At 33.7% G+C, this 21535-nt stretch overlaps 1 protein-coding gene across 2 annotated transcripts in view; it reads left to right on the top strand.

Moving 5' to 3' along the window:
* The window catches only part of mbc (myoblast city), a 28331-nt gene extending 7390 nt beyond the window's left edge, over positions 1-20941 (top strand). Inside the window, exons 2-16 of one of the 2 annotated variants that reach the window (XM_070650982.1) lie at positions 4027-4138; positions 5277-5436; positions 5509-5662; positions 6012-6127; positions 6211-8135; positions 8190-8364; positions 12144-12257; positions 13727-15634; positions 15697-15844; positions 16592-16937; positions 17385-17477; positions 17911-17998; positions 19552-19746; positions 19834-19990; positions 20052-20941. In XM_070650982.1, the coding sequence (XP_070507083.1) occupies positions 4027-4138; positions 5277-5436; positions 5509-5662; positions 6012-6127; positions 6211-8135; positions 8190-8364; positions 12144-12257; positions 13727-15634; positions 15697-15844; positions 16592-16937; positions 17385-17477; positions 17911-17998; positions 19552-19746; positions 19834-19990; positions 20052-20401 (6041 nt within the window). In that variant the 3' untranslated portion in view covers positions 20402-20941. The remainder of the gene's footprint in view (positions 1-4026; positions 4139-5276; positions 5437-5508; positions 5663-6011; positions 6128-6210; positions 8136-8189; positions 8365-12143; positions 12258-13726; positions 15635-15696; positions 15845-16591; positions 16938-17384; positions 17478-17910; positions 17999-19551; positions 19747-19833; positions 19991-20051) is intronic. The other variant, XM_070650989.1, reaches the window with a different exon arrangement.
* The last annotated feature ends 594 nt before the right edge of the window (positions 20942-21535 follow it).

The raw sequence follows: 21535 nt of genomic DNA, 5'->3' as shown, positions 1-21535 counted from the left end.
TTTCAATAGCTTTATATTTTTTTCGCTCTAATTTTTAATTACGAAAATGAAATGTTTACATCTGAAAATGCATAAAGAGTTATGCAAGGCAATAGAAACACAAAAAAGTTAACTCATGTTTAATTAGTTCCCAAAAAATATATAAAATCCATAATGAAAATTCCCTCGCATTAACAAGACATGATGGAATGTTAAATATGTTGAGTTGTTAATTGAGTCGTCTTGAATGTTGCACGCCCTATTTATGCCTTAATTTAATTCTTATTTTTATTTCAATTCTACATCTCGTTCGCACTTTGTTGTGCTGTAAATTCTTTCGGCCTCACACATATCGTATTTTGTTTTCATGCTTCTCACTCTGTTTTGAATCTGAAATACATAACGTGCGGCAACACACACAAGAGTATTAATTTTGATGTTGCATGTTGAAAAAACATATTTTTAAAGTCGCATAAGATACAAATTTTATGCTGGCAAATGCATGAAATCATGCAAATGCATATAAATCTGTGAAAATTAAGAGGTAATAACTGTAATTATGTTGCAAAATGAATGGAATGATCAATAAATTCTCGATTGTTCATATGTGCATACACATGCCTGTGTTTTGTTTATTAGTACAAAACAAATAGTCGTAAAACATTTCAAGATATATATTCTTTTTTTCAATTCATCGTAAAAACCGGCTCGTTTAAATGTTTTTGTCAAGCATAGACTTGACGTCAAGAATGGATTTTAATGGATTTTCTTGAAATTTTTGTATAGTTTTAGCACTGTGTGATGTTAAATGACAGGGACGCAATCGAATATTTCTATTTAGAGACAATGTTGAGACTTGGACTCGATCAAACCTGGAAGTCACTACTAATTACTACTTTTCTGTTGAAGGCGCAGTTAGTGGGTTAGTGGGTCTACCTGGAGATCTCTTTACTTCCAGAAAGTCAGTATGCTCGGAAGGCACAAGGTGTAAGAATAGCCAAATGTGACAATATTCGACCTGAGCCGGAATTTCTACCATTTCTACGTCATGTACTGTAACTGACGAAACCTAATGGTACAGTAATAACATTAGGATACCTAAAAGGGCTCTCTTTGTCTGTTAGGATTATCCGAATAGCACTAATCGGTTGATTGATCAAAAATCAGGACCATGTCAGAGTCACAGTCTTATACCGGACTTTGGATCGATTAATCGACTTGTGCTATTCGCGGTACTTTGCGGTAAATTCATTCTGAAGTTCTCATTCTATAAAAACCACGAATCGACTTCTCATCGTCTTCTAAAGAGTTTTGATTCCTAAAAATATACGCTTAACACGTCTCTGGTGACACTTAACACTGATCATAATGAAAAGTCATTCACTTCCTACAGTTTCTTCTTCTTTTTTTTTAAACAAATTTCACTCCATATAGTCTAATTAATTTTGTTAAAGAAAAGTCTATACCAGTGGTGGGCAACCTGTATGCCGCGACACACGTTATTGGTAAGCCTCGATCAAAACAAAACAAGGCATTGGGCTTATGACATTTCCAAACATTTTTGATAACACACTAGTGTGTGACCGCGGCATAGAGGTTGCCCATCACTGGTCTATCCGATCAAAATGCACAGCCTAATTAAACTTCCGATGTCAAAACATTTTAGTCAGATTTTTCTACATTATTATTCAAAGTCTTAACAATCTCACAAACGATAACTGAGATTTCCTAAATTAGATGACTGAGTGAAATAGATTTTGCCGCCAAGCTACATATTATCAAAATAGAATGGAATCGTTTTTTTAGGTCACTCATAAAATATTTCATAAGATTTAGTTAAATAAAATAATATTTATTCTTCTGATTCTTTTTCTTTCCTTCTATTTTAACTACATTACGGTTGCAACCAAATGTTACGAATGATTGTGGAAATCCAACAAAAAAAAAAAGGGCAAAAAAGTGTGTAAACATTTGCCACATTTCATTTATTGATGTACAGAATATATATTTATGATTTCAAAGTTCTCCTTTTGTTTATGGAATGTCTGTTGAAAAAAAGAATTCTATATTTCTCTTTTGCGTCTCTATATTTAGACGAATAGCTTAAGGAAATTGTCAAAATGCAACAAAACGGTATGCGATATGAAAAATACAAAAGGAAGTGAACGATAAAATGGTAATAAACTGGCTGATTATGCTAATTTAATTATTATTCAAACAAATTTCTATTAGAAAATTAATTATTCATGGATTGTTGAAGCTATTGAGGAATTAAAACGCATTTGTTATTTTTCATCTGATTGATGAATGATGGAAATGGAAATTGCACAGTATTAGTGAAATTTATTAAGACTATTTATTATGATCAACTCATTTCCATGAAATACTTGAAAATATGTGAAAAGTATTTCTGGAATTTGTTTGTTCTAGGCTAGATTTGAGTCAGATTGAGTTGTTTTGAATTAGCACTAACTAATACATAGAATCTGGATTTCTAAATTGACTCATATATTGTCTAGTCTTCTTCTACGAGTTGTCTGGACTAAGCAACATTTTAATAACTAGTTCAGCAAACAACTTTCCATTATCAACTGATCATCCATCAGGTCAGCTGATAGAACGATACTGTCTATCAACCTATCAACTGTGTTGATTAGAATTCAATAAAGCAGAGCTCAAAGTCGACTTGAATTTTATATGATTTGTACATAAATCGACTTTCCATTACAAAATCCGAGACATCTTCGACTTCTGCAAATAAAATCAACCCAAAAAGCATATTATTTAGGAATGGGCGACATTCGGCTTCAGGCTAGCGTAACTCAGGACTAAGATAGACTTGATAAAATGAGTCAATGATAAGATGATCCAGTTGATGGCTTGTTCTAACGTATTATTGTCCATTCGGGTTAGACTAGAGTCTAGTTGCCCTGAAACCGGAATTTAGGCTATTTCTACGACATTTCTATTCGGGCATCTCATTAGTCCAGTTGTAGCACACTGGTGTTCGGAGAAAATTTTCTAGGCCTAATGTCTGCACTAGCCAAAATTGATTGTCCACCACTGTATTATTATTTTAGATTAATATTGTTTCCATCAGTTCTGAACTGAGTGAATTGTGGGAGAATTTTGGGAATCAAACCAAACCTCTTTTCTTTTTTGAAAAATCTTCAATAGCTAGGGTTTTTGGAGACAAAAATCTGACTATGCCCGTGCCTTTAAATCTACAAGTTTCCTTCTTTGTTCTGCTACTATTTTGTATTCGTAAAGTAAACGAGATTCAATTTCCTCTAATATTTTAAATCTGGCATTTTAGTTTGCATTACTGCATGAGAAATACTTTTCCTGCTTTCCAAGGTTAAGACAGTCAAAATGCATAAGCTATAGCTTGTATTCTGTACATAAATTGCTTACAAAACCTTTTCCTAGGCGATTACCATAAATTAATTAATGCAACTTTACATAACTTTGCTTTTACTTCTTTTAGTTCTTGTGTATAATTACGCTGGACATACATACCATCGGGAAGTAACAATTAAATGGAAAATTGTAATACATGTATTGCATTAAAACCAAAAATTTCTTCATCCAGAACTGGCCGGAATTAAATATGCTTTTTTTGGTATTGCGAAATTCCATCTATTGATGCCAGTACTTGCGACAATTGAAACATGTGCATATGTGTGGGGGGAGAAAATTGTGGGCAATCAATTTTTATTCATGCTATTTTTTTTGGGGGAACTAAAAGAGAATTTTATTGAGGTCTGGTGTTTTTAGTGTAATGTACAATAATTCTCAAAATGTAGGCATTATTTGCTATTTTTTTCAATGTTCTGGCCACCAAAATCATACAGTCTAACGCATTATGTGTTGACCATTCGTGTGAATCGTTTCGATTTCAGTCAATTGACAAAAAAAAAGGCATTTTTTGAGAGCAAAAAGAGTGTTAAAGTCATTGTGGAGAGGAATTAAGTTCCCATCGATTAATCATCGACTAAATTAAATATAATTTTGTTAATTTTATTTGTTTCTCATTTGTAAACACAGCCAAACATAATTTCCAACAAAACGATAAGCCACACCGATTATGTTTAGATGTTGGTGACAGTTTAATAATTACACGTGAAAGTAATCATTGGTATTATGGATTCAAGAAAAAGTGAGTTTTACACACAGTCATTAAAGTGAATTTTTTTAATGTGAAATAATCAATTGATATCTCTTTATGATGCAGTGTTGTTCAAATTATGTGCTGCGGTACATAAGTGTGGCACTTTGGTGAAAATGCTATGAACTGCATGTTGTGTGCCGTGTTATTAGTGGCTTACCACTAAGATTATCCAAAATATATTCCGCGGCACACGTTGGTGATGAGCCAAGGATCTTGTTGAAAATGCCAAGAATCGTAAACCTTGTCTGATTACAGTCGACACATTCCATTTAGATGGGTCGCGGCATATAGTTTGGACAATCTTGTTGGTAAGCCACGACCGAAATCAGACAAAGTTAACGGTCCGTGTCATTTTCACCAAAATGCCACATTAGTTCATGTCCCGTGCCACACAGTTTGAACACCCCTGCTTTATTGCAATACAATTACATATGTATTTTTAGCTCATATCTTGTAGCTCTCATAGCTAATAATCTCTTCCGTCTGTCTGTTTGCTCATTTTCTTATAATACTTCCATTAAGGAAGTATACTGACTAATAGTGATCTAGAATGAATTAATCATTCATATGTCAAACAAAATAATATGTTTTGAATGATTAATCTATTCTAAATTTGCAATGTAATTGTTTGCAATCATGAGTAATTAAGTGAGGTTGAAGTTGAGTTGGTCGACTTGAGTTCAGTTTGGTTTGCTAAAAATCTGAGCTTGAAGTTCGCCAAAGTTCGATAAGAACCGATTGAAATTTATGAGAAATGTTATACTTCACAAGCGTTTGCAGAAAATAATCTATGTGAATTTTAATCAGTTATTAGCAGAGCTTAACGTCGATTCGGAATTTATATGGATTTGAGTCAACTCTTCCATACAAGTTTCTAGTCGATTTCGAGCTCTGCTAAAAACCGATTGAAATTTGCATTGATTTTCATTTCTGCTAACTCTTGTGAAGTATAACATTTCATACAAATTTCAATCGGTTCTTACCGAACTTTTCCGAATTCAAATTAGCTTCAACATCTGATTATTAGCTACATATCATCAAAAACTGCGTCAACGACCATCGCACTATAATTTCACTTTCATTGTTCACGTATTAATATTCAATCTTTTCTCTTTTATTCACCTAGAAATCGCTTATTAAAAGGTATTTTTCCAAAAACTTATGTTCATCTTATTACCGATGTTGAGATCGTCCGAGGCGAATATGTTATTAAACGTAGTGAAATTGTCGACGAAATAACAACAATTTTAAAAGAATGGCACGAACACTTTAAAAAGTACTTTTTGGTGAGTAATATTGATTGGCACCGATGACAGGACTAGATTAATGATTTTTAATTTTTATTACTAATCCCACAGACAAACAACGGCAGTTTGAGAGCGATACGTGAAAAGATGCTTGAACTAATTAAATTACGATCGCAAATCCTATCAGGAAATTTACCAGTCGATGAAATGAAAGATATAAAAATGAAAGCAACATCGGAAATTGACACAGGAAATAAACTGTTGGGTAAGGTCACATTAAATCTATTTAAATATAATTTGAATATTGTGGGTGGGTGACGGAGAATTTATCAATTTAAAATATTGTTGTTTTGAACGGGTTAAAGCATAATAAAATCTAGTCACTAGTCACTAGTCATGCTCAGACGCATGATAAGAGTGCACTTTTATTCGAGATTGATAAGCAAAAATTGGAATTTAGCGCAAAAATTTGCTTGAATTTGCAAAAAAATTCATTTGTCGGTACTGTAAAATGACTCAATATCAAGGTACAAAGTGACTCAAATTATAGACATTTAAAGCTATCAATCAAGCTAGACGAAAACATCATCTTATAAATCTCAATCTATTTACAGGTCTCGACATGGTCGTACGCGATGATAATGGTAATATACTTGAAATAAATCAGACATCAACAACACAACTGTACGAGCAACATGTCCAGGCAACAAACCGTATTAGACGTGCTACGGTAAGTTTTTTTAACTTTCATAAAGTGTAATAATTATGGCATTAATTAAACTACTTTTTTTTTCTCCATCTCTTGTGTCACAGACTGAAATCAACAAAAATCGACCGTCAAAATCAATGAACAAATTTTCGCATAATTTATTAATATCTGTACATAATTTTGTGTGTAAAGTGAACGAGGACACGGAGTTACTTTTTACACTATTTGATGGTGATAAATTTAAGCCAATAACTGAAAATTATCTCATAAAATGGAATCGACAAGGTATTGCACCATATTTTAATAATTTGCGTGCACTTTTTACCGATTTAAGTTCAATGGACCTGCTACGTAATAGAATTTATCTCGTATGTTATGTGATACGAATTGGTGCAATGGATAATAAGGAAGTTGACAAAAGGGTTAGTGTGACTGGATCGATGCTCGGCAAGAGAAATTCATCACAAAGTCATAATGGCTCAGTTGCAAGTTTAAATGAGCTGTTTATGAGACGACCATTTGGTGTTGCTGCATTGGACTTAACACCAATCATCAAAAAAGCAGAAGATTTTAAATCTGATACACAACTGTCGATGCCATTTGTATCATGCGAAAAAGAATCACTCGATATGACATTGAGGAAGTTATTTAACAATAAAGACATTGGAAAGGATGGTTCAAATATATGGATAAGTGTTGAGCTACTACATGGTGACTTAAAACAAATTAAAGAAGAATATCCACATTTGATTAGTGTTAATAACATGTCGCATGCTCGTAAAATGGGATTTCCTGAAGTCATTTTTCCCGGCGACGTACGTAATGATTTATACGTGACATTAGTTAATGGTGAATTTTCAAGGAGCACGGGTAAGACAGTCGAAAAGAATATTGAAGTGATTGTGTCAGTTTGCAATGAAAATGGTGATATTGTGAGAGATGTAATATGTCAGGGTGGCGGTTCACAAATGATGAGCGATTATCGTTCCGTCATATATAGACATGATGATAAGCCCAAATGGAATGAGACATTTAAAATTAATGTGCCAATTGATGAGTTTATAAAATGTCATTTAAAGTTTCTATTTAAACATCGTAGTTCAAATGAGTCAAAAGATAAAAATGAGAAGCCATTTGCAATGTCATTTGTTAAATTACAGCAAGATAATGGTACAACTTTACAGCAAGGTAATCATCAACTTGTTGTTTATAAAATTGACTATAAGAAAATTGACTCAACAGCACAATTCAATTATTATTCACTTCCATCGCAAAATTTTGAATTGCTTGCGACACCAAAGCCATCAGCACCGGGATATACGTTACTCAATAAAGACAATTTTACAATTGACATCAATTTATGCAGTACAAAGTTAACACAAGATGTTGATTTACTTGGATTATTAAAATGGTCAATAAGTCCCGAGCGACTTGATATGTCATTGAAACAATTATTACAAGTATCACCAGAAGAGATTGTCAAATTTCTTCAAGACATACTTGATGCTCTTTTTGATATTCTAACACAAAATAGTGATCCATTAAGATACGATGATCTCGTATTTCAATGCCTTATTATGCTGATTGAAATTGTAAGCGATAAAAAGTATCAACATTTCCAGTCAGTCTTAGATCTCTACATAAATGAGAGTTTCTCATCAACACTAGCTTATGATAAGCTTATAAATGTTCTTGAACGACATTTTTTGGATGCCTTTAATTCAGCACGTGATTATGAGGATCATTTGAGTGAAGAAAATGACGAGGAATATGAACGCAAGCTGTTTAAGACCATCAAGAATTTACAGTACATTATGAAGTTCATGATAAGATCAAGGATACTTTTTGCTAGACTGTATCATGATCAAGGACGATTTTCATTTGAGACGAGATTGGAGGAACTGCTGGGATTATTTGTGCAATTAATACAAATGAGACATTCACTGTTGAGATCGCAGGGTGCCATATTTAAATACCTACATATTATTGCTTCTGATCTTTTGGAGGTCTATGATCCTTTGAAATTGAGGTAAGAGTTTCTGTTCCATTTCCTTATTTACTAAACTAATCCAATAATCCACAGCAATTTCATCGTTGAAATCATCACAAAACTCCCACAAGGTCGACTAACCCAATGCAAAATGAAGTGCATTAAAGATATTGTTGGATCAAAGATCTTCCGTATGCCATTATGTCGTGGAATTCTGCTGCCAGTATTTTGTACGCAAATAAAAGACAAATTAGAATCAAAGGAAGAGGTAAGTGTTTATCAATTGACTTATTATCCGGTGCTTACCATCCACAAATGTTTGTAAATAAAACTTTTTGCATCCAGCATGAAATATTAAAATGTGTTTTCTCACGTGCATTGACCGAAATGGATATATACCAAATATTGTGTGTTGCGAAATGGCTTATATGGCTTGTCGAAACTTACGACTTTACATAAAAAGAAATGAAAATGGAAATTTTTTTTGCGATCTTTTTTTTATGATTAACGTGCTCGTCTTGTGTTTGCATTTTTGAATTCGTAATAATGTGTTTCTCTCATTCTTCTTCCTCCTCATACATCTCATTGTCATTTGTCGATAACTTTTTTCACTTTTCATGCCTTCTCTCTCATATCTATCTTTTCTTAATTCTATTTTCATGTGTAATTATTATTTTTTTGAGTAATTGAGTGATTGATTAAATGAATGATTGATGATTTTATTGAATGATAATTATTATTTTATGTGTGTGAATGTACATTCTTCATGCTTATTTTATCTTTTACCTCCTTTCATTTTCTCATTATCCTACATTCCTTAAAGAGTTTCCAAATTTTATTGATTTTAATGATAGCTTTTTGATGAATATGATTTTTTGGAGTAGCTAACTCGAGTGGCTAAATGGGGCGAATTGCATTTTTTGCCTCAAAAATGGGTTTCAATTAGCCTTCATGATGCCGTTGGAGTTACTTTCCGTCTTACCATTAATACGGCTACATACCAGTGCCCATGCTAGAAAGCTGGGCTATTCGGATAGCAGACAATGAGTATAATCATTGAATATCGTCATATCATGAGTATACTCAATTAATATACAGTAGCATGCTCAATATTATGAGTATACTCATGAGTTCAAGAACTCTACTTGTCTGTCCGGAAGTAAAGCTCAATTTTCTGAAAGTTGCTTTCCTGAGAGTCTGGGATGGTATTGAATTTAAATCAAATTGACATCAAATAGGAATCAGAGTCACTTTGGCTTGAGACCGAATTTTAGACAAGTTAACCGATTTGTGCTAATCGGTTAATTCTGCAGCTGTCCAAATAGACCAAGCACAAATCTGAAAAAAGCACAAATCTGTTAACATGATCAAAAGTCGGGTAACATTGACTTTGGTATTTGATTTGTTTTGAATCCAACACTGGAGTCTTGGTATCATATTTTGGATTTAAACTGAATTCGACATCAGGCCAGAATTAGACAGCCTTTGTCTGGATTTTTGATTTGTGCTAATAAGACTAATTTTCAAAAAACTAGCATATTCATTGTTACTAATCTTAAAAATCTGACTCAGCTACAATTTTTGACTCGAGTCAATTGTGATTCAATTCTCATTACATCAATTGTTATCTTACATTGTATACTTAATCATATGGAACTCCATAATAAACCAAATTATGATAAATTTTTGGATTTATCATAAAATCATGATTTTATACTGAATAAAATACAGATAATAATCCAAAATTCAAAAAATTCTCAAAGCTTTGAATCTTAAAATCATTAACTGGAACCTCTAAAATCCCCTCAATTCATCTTCACGTGTCATTTCAATTCTTTAGCTTCTTATTCTTCTCGCTATTATTAATATTCTCTTTGCTTGAGTAAGTAATCATACATATATTACTAATAAATATACTCACGTATAAGTAGCGTTATTTCTGTGATAATGACAATAACAAAGACGCAATATTTGAATGACTAACCATGCATGAAAATAGCTTACTAGAACAATTATAAAAGAGATATGAAATTAAATCGGGTAGACTTAGTCACTTGTTGATTGAATTCATAGTCTAGATGTTCTTGTAGTATTTCGTAAATAATACTTAATTTATGATAGATGAACGTAGTTTAGAGTATGTGACATTGACCTTAGACATTAATTTAACAACATCTTTTTACTATTTAGCCGACTAATGATTGATTATTTTAAATTTATATAGACCGTTATTAGCGCATTTTATGTGAGTTGATTTGGAATATTAACGTTCTTTGGCATTTCAGACATGTACTTGATAATGTGAATGAACAATAATTTTTTATGCAGTCCATTCTTTGCAAAAATAATACTCATTTAACCTTGGGTGTCTATATTAATGTTTTTTAAAGCTTACCCGAGTGACATAATAAAGCAAACCCCTGTTTTTTTCACTAAATTGTGTCGAAATCAGTCGTCACGATGACGTCAGAGCAAATTCACATTTTATCGTTAATATAACGACGTAAAAGAGGTCTAGTGAGCACGTTGTGCTGTTTGGGCTTAATAATAAATGAGAATTTTTCAAAGTCTTTCGTGTGTTGTTATAAGTCATCAAGCTTTGAAGATCATTGGGGTATACATTTTTTGGTAATTTGTGATTAATGGATCGCAGTGGCTCGGTAGTAAATTGGTTTAGTATTTTGATACGTAATTATTGCTATATCGACTCTGTGATCATGGGTTCGAGACTCGGCAGGAGAAATATTTCACTTGTCTTTTTTTAGTCAAATATAGTGTAAATAGCGAGACTCACAGCTTTTCTTTGTAGGCTACAGACAGTAATGCCATTAAAAGAGTGGATCTGAACCCCACTATGAATTGTAGTCTTAACATTCATGCATTCTCAGTAGTTAACGTTTTCATTTGTACCGTATGATGCTCATTGAACATATGTTCTTATGTTAGGGTTGGTCTATGAAGTGCAAAGTTCTGGTGCTCTCACTCTCGTTAAGCAATTATTAACACAAAACGTCCTAGCTCATCAATTCTTTGAATGTTCTGCTTCTAAAGAAACGATGCTTAGACAAATCAGTTCCTTAGCGATTCAAATGAAAAAAGCTAAGCCACGTAACTTTTAAGACTCAACTATAGCTCTTTTATAGCCTGCAATTTTAGACGAATCCTAATTAACACCAAATAGGAGCTGCTTATGTGCAGCTTTCATATGGCTGTCAAATTGAGGCGTGGCTTTGTGTTGCTTTAAAAAAACCTTTAAATATTCAGATCATTGAGATCCAGAGGATCTGCTAGGACGTTTCGCGGTTAATGATTGTTTAACGTAGCTTTTATATGATTGCCACATAGTTGTGCTTTCAATTTAGTGTCAATAAAAGAGCTTAAGAAGCCTGCTTCATCTGTGTCGTTCAAAGTTATCAATTGATTTTCCATATCAACCAGCTAAAAATGCGCTAAAGCGACGACAATATCATGAATAATTTAAAATATTTTATTTTTCTGTTCTTTTATTCCTCTTATCAGTAACGTAATTAATTTATTATGTGACTCATTCAATTTGTTATATTTTCTAGGGTTCTATAGGTCATTAGCCTATTCTGTTGTTAAATGTTTTATTAGATTGTATAATAATTAATTAATAACACAATTGGTTGTGGTGACATTTTTTAATTATTGCAAATTATTTTCAATTTTAATTTAAATTTAATATCTCTTTTTTTGCTTATTTTAGATTTTAGTTTAATTAACATTAAATTTTGTTGTTTTTTATTTTTTCTTTTTTTATACGCAATTTACCACAAATAAATTTTCCTTCGCTTTCCACCACCACCACTACCTGTCATAAAAAATCAAATTCCGATTCCATTATTTATAAATATTTACTTATTAATCGTGTGTGCTGCAAACCATTTTTGCGTAATTTAATGAAAATGCAAAATGCAACTTGATTCTAACTTGACCTCCCCCTTGTGCCTGGCATTAAAATGACCCAAAAAAAAATATTTTATTTTTGATAATAAAATCATCATAAATACGATAAAATATAAATAGGGGGACATCATGTCTGATATTTGGCAACAAGAGAAAAATCTTACGAAAGCTGCAAGAATATTGGGCGAATCAAAGTCCCAACTACATGCACGCGAATCAACTGCAAAAACGAAGGTATTGTTCTGTGACAAAAATCAAAAAAATTATGGGATATTTTAAAAGATATGAGAGAAATTTGGGAATTTTTTGTTCATTTATTTTATACTTTTTTTATCAGTTTTCTGTGTGTTTGTCGTTTGATGTGATTTGTTTACCATTTTTTTTTTTTATATTTTTTTGTTTTGTTTCCAAAAAATCATTTTTTTTTGTTTTTTGATAAAATTTCTAGCTTTAGAATCCATTTTAGAATAGGATGTATGTAAATCAGTGGTGGGCAATCTGTGTGCTGGGGTACACTAGTGTGTTGTCAGAATTAGGGTTGGGCAAATATTCGAATATATTCGTTTTTTTCGAATATGAACAAAAAATATTGGAATATATTCGAACAAGATTTTGCCCAACCTTAGTCAGAATTGTTTGAAAAAGTCATGAACCGTATGCAGTGTGTGGTTTTGGTCGAGGTATACCATCAAGGTTTGCCGCTTAAAATAAAATATTGTCGATCTCTGACCTGAATAACCTGTGTGTCGAGGCATACCAATCGAGGTATTCCACTGACCAATGAGTGAGTCGCCCTAACAGGCAAAGAGCATGCTTTCATAATTCAAAAATTCCATTTCGATACCTTAAAGTAGTCTCTTTGTCTGTTAGGGTAAAAGTGGCTCGGTAGCGGAATGGTTTAGTACTTCGGTACATAATTATTGCAATACCGACCGACCCCCTGCGATCGTGAGTTCGAGACTCGGCATAAGAAAGTATTTCAAATGTCCTTTTTCGAATCATATGTAGTGAATACGCGACTCACAGTTTCTCTTTGAAACCAAGAGGCAGTAATCCCTAACAGACATGAGCTTAGGAACTTAAATGAACCTGCTCATGAGCATATTCAATCAATACAACAGAGCAGTCTCATTTTCGTGATCATACTCATGAGCATGTTCGTTGTCTGTCAGGGATTATCAGCAAATAAGTGGTTTGGATCCAAATATAAACTGTACGTCTTGGTTTGAGTGGGAGATCAGGAGAATCCTCACTTGTTAAACTATCATTATCCAAGAAACGCATATAACGCGCAGCTATGGATCCCAAGCTTTGAACAGCTAAAGTAAACCACCTTGGTGCACCGCGGCGTACAGGTTATCCATCAACGGCCTTATTAACCTGTGTGTCGCGACACACTAGTGTTTAATGCAATGAACCCTATATCGTGTATGGTTTCGGTCGAGGCATACACACCAAAGTATACCACAACAAACAGGTTGCCCACCACTGATCTAAATTGTTAGTTTAGGACAGTCACGTGTTGTCGTTCCAAAAATTATTATTGTCATTTTTCTTATAGGAAATTCTCATTCGATGTGTGTTTATTTGTTCATTATTTATGTACTTTATTCCATTTTTATTTTTAATATGCAATTTATGCAAAAAAAAATATTTGTAATTGACACTAATTAAGTTTTTTTCTTGACTACAATTTTTTTTAGGTCTCTGAATGTGTAAGCATAATGAACAACGTATTAGAACTGTTATTTTCCAAAGATATTGGCGAAACAGATAATGATATACGCGACATTATGTTAATTTTATTGCGTACAGTAATACAAACATCAATTGCAATGGATCGTGATAATCCATTAGTTGGTAATTTAGTTGCAATTATGTTGGCCATATTCAGGAGTATGACAGAGAATCATTACAAGATGTATGTCAATCATTTCAATACACGATATGATTTGTTGGATTTTCTTCATGAGATATTATTGGTATTTAAAGAACTTGTATCAAAACCCGTATTTCCATCAGATTGGCTTGACATGATCATGCATCAAAATACAGTCATACTCGAAAGTCTTCGACATTTTGCGAAAATAATTCGTGAACATTTTTCGGATCCATTTGAGAAGCAAGTTTGGTCAAATTTCTTTCATTGTTCAATTGCATTTTTGACACAGCCAGCATTACAATTGGATCAATTTACCAGCAATAAGAAGTCTATGATATTGACAAGATATTGCGATATTCGTCGTGAAACAGCAAAAGAAATTTGTAATATGTGGTATAATTTAGGACAGCATAAGCAGCTCTTTATACCACAAATGGTTGGACCATTATTAGAAATGTCAATGATCAGTGAGACAGAACTTCGTAAGGAGACCATTCCAATATTTTTCGACATGATGCAATGCGAATACTTCTCATCGAGATTAATACAAGAGAGCTATGGTGATACAAAGCGCAATCAGACACACATTCGTGGAAATTTCCGTGAATTTGAGAAGGAGATGATCGAGAAACTCGACATATATGTTGAAGGAGGTCGCGGTGATTATGAATATAAAGATTTATTCAATGAAATTATGAGAGATTTATGTCAGAATCACATTGCGCTACAACATGAAGGCGTTGCATTTGTTGATATGGCTACAAATTTAATGGAACGATTACTTGAATATCGATTCCTTATAAATGATGAAAGTAAAGAGAATCGTATGGCATGTACCGTAAGTTTATTGCAATTCTATTCAGAAGTCAATCGAAAGGAAATGTATATCCGTTATGTCAACAAGTTATGTGATCTTCATATGGAATTTGATAACTATACAGAAGCTGCATTTACACTAAAATTACATAGTAATTTACTACAGTGGGATGACACCCAGTTATCGCCATTGCTGAGAAGTAGCAAATTCCCACAATTTATGACACACCGGCTATTAAAGGAAGAACTATATTCTGAAATCATTAAATTTTATGATAAAGGAAAGATGTGGGAATGTGCATTGGAAATTTGTAAGGAACTCGCTCAACAGTACGAATTTGAAGTATTCGATTACATGCAGTTGAGTGATCAGCATAGGAAAATGGCTGATTTCTATAGCAAAATTATATCCGAAATGCGACATGAGGCAGAATATTTCCGTGTGACATTTTACGGTTTAGGATTTCCTGAACTTTTAAGAAATAAAAGTTTCATTTATCGTGGTAAGGAATACGAACAGCTGTCGTCATTCTGCTCGAGAATATTAAATCAACATCCAAAAGCTGAACTGATGCAGACATTAGAGAAGCCAAGCGATGATATTATCAACAGCGATAAGCAATACATTCAGATTAATAAAGTTGAACCGATCAGCAATGAGGCCATAATAAAGTCACAAGAAAATATGCCAAATAGAATAATTCCAGCACCAATCATCAAATACTATAAAACAAATGGTGTCGATGAATTCAAATTTTCACGTCCATATCGTGACTCATCAAAGAATTGGATGTCAACAAGTGAATCAGATAATGTTGGGAATCTTTGGCTTGAAAGGACAGTCATGAAGACTTTATATCCACTACCTGGAATGCTTAAATGGTTCCCCGTAACCACATCCAAGACATTTAATGTAATTTAATGACTTTGCATGCTTTAATTATTCAATTTATTATAATCATTTCCAATTCACAGGTTTCACCGATCGAATGTGCCATTGAAATGCTAGAAACTAATAATAAACAACTATATGATTTAGTCACTGAACATCAAAATGACAGAAGTTTGACACTTAATCCATTGACGATGAAAATTCAAGGGATTGTTGATGCGGCTGTTAATGGTAATTTGTTTGATGATTAAATGCCTATTTTTATTGATTTGATGTTGTTTTGATTTGGCTTTATTGTAAATAAGCTGTAGTTTCTTCTAATCATGATCTACATACTTTAGTTATGTGATTGTTTGCTGTTTAAACTATAAAATGACAAATTATCAAAACAATACAAAGTTCATTTCCTTATCACGTTTCATACTCGATTTTCCGAACGGCAAGATGCGGCGAACCGCATATGTTGCCTTAAAAATGAGTCATTCACTGTGCCGTCAAGGTAACTTTGCGTCTTATCGTTGATAAGGCAACGCAGTAGAGCACTGGGGAACATGTTGTGCTGTTGGGTGTTTAGGGCTTCTACAGCTTGAAGTCAACTCGGATATTGTTTGGAAAAGTCTATCCTGAACAGCACAGCGTGTAGGAGTCTCCCATGCTTTTCCATAGTCTACTTCGAGCTCTGAAATCTTCGAACCCCAACAACACAGCTTATTCCCTAAATCACCATTGTGTTGCCGTATTAACTGCAAGGCACGAAGTTGCCCTGACGGCATCGTGACGGCACATTTCGACCAAATGAGAATTTACCTTCCGCATTGTGCTGCACGACTCGACTCGATGTAAAATTCGATTAGATTTTGATTTTGAAGCATCTAAGACTGCATCCCTTTCATGGCCAATCCAACATTTTTGAACAATCTCATTATTAAACTTGATAATAAATCAGAACTTAAAATAACATTCTCACAATCTTTTCAGGCGGAACAGCAAAATACGAGGAAGCGTTCCTCACCGATGACTATCTGAAAATGAATCCAAAAGACACACGATATGTTGAGAATTTAAGAAACTTGCTGGCCGAACAAATTCCAATACTTGAAGTTGCATTGTCAGTTCATAAATCAAAAGTGCCACCTGCGATGCTGCCTTTACACGATCGTCTTGAAGAATGCTTTGGTAAAATGCAAACACACATTGAGTCAAAGTATGGTAAAAGGACGACAGATTTAAAATTTGAGAAAGATACCAGTGTAATATTGAGGAAAGGAATGCCACCATTTGGGAATGATAATCGTTTGTCGGAGACAAGCATGGGATCGTCAGAGTAAGTTGATATAGAATAACAGACAATGAGGGTGCTTATCCCTAACATTTAAGCATATGCTTAATAACCACCTTACAAGCATGGTCGCTAGCTTGCATTGAACATTGGTACTGTACCTTATGGTACTCAATGAGCATTGGTGCCGAATGGTAGCAATGAGCATTGGTGCCGAATGGTGCTTAATGACCATTGGTGCCGTATAGTGTTCAATGAGCATTGGTGCCGGATGGTGCTCAATGAGCATTGGTTCCGAATGGTGCTAAATGAGCATACGCTTGCATATTAAGGTAAAAGCACACTCATTTAATATAATTGTGCATGCTCAATTTTGCAGGCATACTCATGAGCATCCTCAATTATGTGAGCGTAATCCTAAATATGCTCATTGTCTGTCCAAGATACATTCTCAATGATCAACGACTAATCATTACAATTTTTAATTTGCAGTAGCGGAATATCAAGAAATCCCGGTCGACAGTTCACGACAGCATTCAGTCTCAATAAGATAAACATCTTTAACACACCGCCATCATTCACTAGGTATAGGGAAAGTCCTTTTAGTCTTATCATTCATCGTCATTAAACTGTCAATCTCTATTTGTCTATTTTCTCTCATTTTCACCATCTCTTCCTACTCATTAGTCTCTATCTTGATATTTTTTCCATCTTAAATTAACCATTTTACTTCCTTCATATTGACCCATAGTAATAATACATATCACTAATACATCATCAAGTCTATCACTTAATTAAAGCAAATTTCCAAAAAATCTGCATGATGACGACAAAAAAAGACATTATTTTTTGGCATAAAAGAACGCTTTTTATTGACTAATACCAAAAAAATTTTCTTTTTCTTTTCTTTTCATTTAACATCGTGTGATTTCTGAATATATATAAACTATATAACTGTTGCAAATACCTCAAAAAACATGTAAAATATTTGCACAAAATGAATAAAATATAAATACAGACAAACCGTGTCCCATGGTTTGGGCCCATCTCCGAAAATTCAAAAAGCTAAAGACAAAACGCCACAGAAAAGGAGAAATAGTCGTAAGGTAGATGCAAATTGATTTTTTGTTCTAATTTGAGAGACTATTTAGAGGTTCCAATGGAATTAATTCTATTTAAATTAATCATGCTTAAATTACTAAGAGTTGTATGGCTTTTATTGTGATGAGTCAAATATTACGAGATAATTTAGTACATTAATCCAGTGTTGTCTGATCAATTTTGTGACATGACACACATCATTATGGTCCACGACAAAAACCGAACACGGTATCCACAGTTCTGACAACACTGTTTTAATTATTAGGCTGTACAAATGTGCTCTTCAGAAGTTGAACTCCCTGAACAGACAAGAACAGACGATGCTCCATTTTATGAACATACTCATGCTCAATTGTACTCATTAATCATACTATGAAAACGCTCATTTAGATGAGTTTGCTCATTGTCTGTTAGGGTTACCAAGCGGCACACAGTGACGATTTTTGCATTTTTCACCGTAAAAATCGGTCAAAATCACCCGTCATGGAGCTGTCAGGACAACTTCACGTCTTATCGTTGATAAGGTTACTTAGCGATTCCTTGAGAGTGTCATGATGTGGTCCGAACATCAGTTCGGGTTACTTTTAAATTGAAGCGATATCATGCTCTTCGTGTGCTCTCATGCATTCATGTTTTCTGATGTTTGAATAAATAAAATTGACCATTTTATGTAATATTCACGAAGAAATTACTAGTGGACAACTTGACATCATGTCCAGTTAGTAACCTTTGGTCGATTAGTTGCATATTTTATGGAACGTTCCGAACAAATTGCCATTAGTCGACTGTTCCCAAGTAGACAATACTGAACAATAGTGGATATGATATAATTAGTCATCAACTGGACATTAACTTGCCATCAACTAGACATGACGTATTTTTTGACCGCTCCGGTTTTGAGTTATTAACTAGACTTTATGTCAAGTTGTCCACTCGAATATATCTTGCCGAATCCATACATTTGCCACTGCAGAAATCATACAAAATATCCACAAATTTAATTCCATTTTTTTAATTTCACTACAATTTTTAAAATCTTTTAATTACCATTAATTCGCCGGAAAGCAAGTGATTCATTAAAACCCACGTAGTATTTTCATGACCAAATGTATGAATCACACAATTACTGTACACAAAAAAAAATTGCAACTGTCGCTAATCCGTCAAGATTAAATATTTAATTTGTACTGAGGATTGACGGACTATCTTCAAACCGCAACTATCTAGATCTATTTGGTTCTATCCAGCAACAATGACTTTTGTATGATCACACACGTTAAGCACATTATAAATACAAATCACAATCACATCTGTACCCATTAGATTAGTGTTGTTCATAATATGTAGCGTGGCATGCTTACTGTGGTCAAGGCGTACCACTAAGGTGTGTCGCGACACACAAGTTGCTCAACACTGCCTTAGATGATGCAATTCTGGCTCTCACAAACTCTACCTCATCCATAAGAATATAAATCCTTTTTGGAACCTCTACATGTCGTTTTATGTTTGGTGTGACAATAATTTTACCTAACATTATAACTATGCCCAAACCTTACAGATGGATAGAGAAACGTTAAGTCTACCAAATAGTCAATTTTATACAGCGGCTGTCTCATCTCTAACAAATATGTTAAGTCCAATTGCTCAAACACCTGTTGAAAAAGAGAAAACGGAAGCATTCACATTACCAGCAGCACCACCACCAACAATTGTACCAAATCCAAACACACCAGTCTTTGAATTGACTGAGGAGGTAAGATATGTAGGATTAATAAGCTTAAAGCACAAAAAATTGAGGTTTTGAATCAAATTTAATTAACAATTGACAATTTTGCCATAGCTGACACCACAGAGGCCATTAAGATCCGAAGCGGAAAAAGAAAAGCGATTGTCGCGTACCCAAAGTATCATAACCACAAGTAGCAATGGAAATGGACTTATTAAAGTCGATACAGTGTCGGTTTCGGGTGAAAGCAGCAACAGCAGAAATTCAATAAGTAAGATGAGCTTTTAATTGACAAAAATTGGCACAAAAAAGCTTAATTAAATCTTTTACAGTTACAACAGATTCACAAACATCTGAAGAGGATTTAGTTCCACCACCACTTCCACTAAAGCATCGTGATTCAGATCTTGGACATTTATCAATAACTGATGAGTCACAATACTCAGTTGCAATGAGAGTAACAGGAGGCTTAGAAGATTATTTTGAGAATCGACCACTACCTGCACTTCCAAGTCTTGACTTTACAATACATGAAAGTACGAATGGCAGTAGTCATTATGAGGTTTTGGAAATTAGAAATAGAGAAGTGATAAGTGCAACGGAAGCAAAAATGGGCAAAAAATCGCCACCAATTCCACCACCAAAACCATCGAGAAATTCAAAATCACCGATGTCACCATAGAGGAATCAAATGACGATTTTTACTTCCTTTTCACATCACTGTGATCTTAAATAATAATTATTTAAAAAAATTCATTATATTTTGTGCACGATCTCTTCCAATTCTTTTGTTATCGTAATTATCCAAAGCAAAACATTTTTTAAAATTAATTAAATATTATTATCGTATGTATACCAAAATTTGACATGATTTATAGTAGGAAAATATGAATAGGACAAAAGAATGTGTAATGTATCGTAATGTTGAGCTTTATATTAACATATATTATTAAAAATATTTTATTGATGATAGCTATAATGTATAGCTTTATTTACAGAAGGGTTTGTTCATAAATGACGGACTTTATTAAGATGGATTTTTAAGACTCAGACTCATTGTCCTGTTACTTATTATTCACTGAACACTTTTTTGGTATTAAGGCGTCGTTCACTGGTTAAGTAATGCTTTTAGAGAGAGTTTGGGAGGGAAAAGGGTCAAAAAGTCTATTGCTTCCATTATGCAATAAGCGAATGGTTCCTATGGGAATGTTTGGAAATTATGTAACCCTTAACTTTCCTCAGTAACGCTTTGCGACAAAATCATGAACCCTAGTTGGTAAAGAACGTGTTCTCAAGAACAGACTAAGCTGAGAACAACGCTAAAGATGCTCATTTTGTATGTTTAAGGTGAGCAAGCTCTCGAAAGCGTTACTAAATTCCTGAACCTTCTTTAAGTTTAGATACTCCTTCATTCTTAATGTTGTATGTCATTTATGAATGATACCTTATAACATGTAAGTGGGTCGTTTAATTATTATGTAACACGAAGAATCGACTTCTTGACTCACAAACCCATCCTCCGTCACCTCAGGAGCGCAGGTAGAAATTTTTAAGGAAGGGATTTTGAAGTTTCAATTTATGGATCGTCAAATGTTGCGGGACTTGAATTTTTTTCACTTAAAACCTAGCAATTTGTAGAATTTTTGTCAAAAAGTTTACGGTTTTGACCAGAGTTGGCAGGACTTTGGAGTCCGGAATCCAGTGGAGGCGCTTTCACATTACAGTCCCGCCAACTCTGATTTTGATCCCTAAAATTCCCTCATAAACACTTTTTAGCCACTTTCGCCATCCCATTTGATTGCCTGAGGATAGAAAA

Source organism: Chironomus tepperi, unplaced genomic scaffold (assembly GCF_022539635.2).
Source record: "Chironomus tepperi strain 1889 unplaced genomic scaffold, CSIRO-AGI_Ctep_v1 contig_37, whole genome shotgun sequence".
In the NCBI taxonomy this organism is placed as follows: Eukaryota; Metazoa; Arthropoda; class Insecta; order Diptera; family Chironomidae; genus Chironomus; species Chironomus tepperi.
The sequence above is the reverse complement of the archived record's forward strand: the minus strand, read 5'-3'. Positions and strand labels throughout refer to the sequence as shown.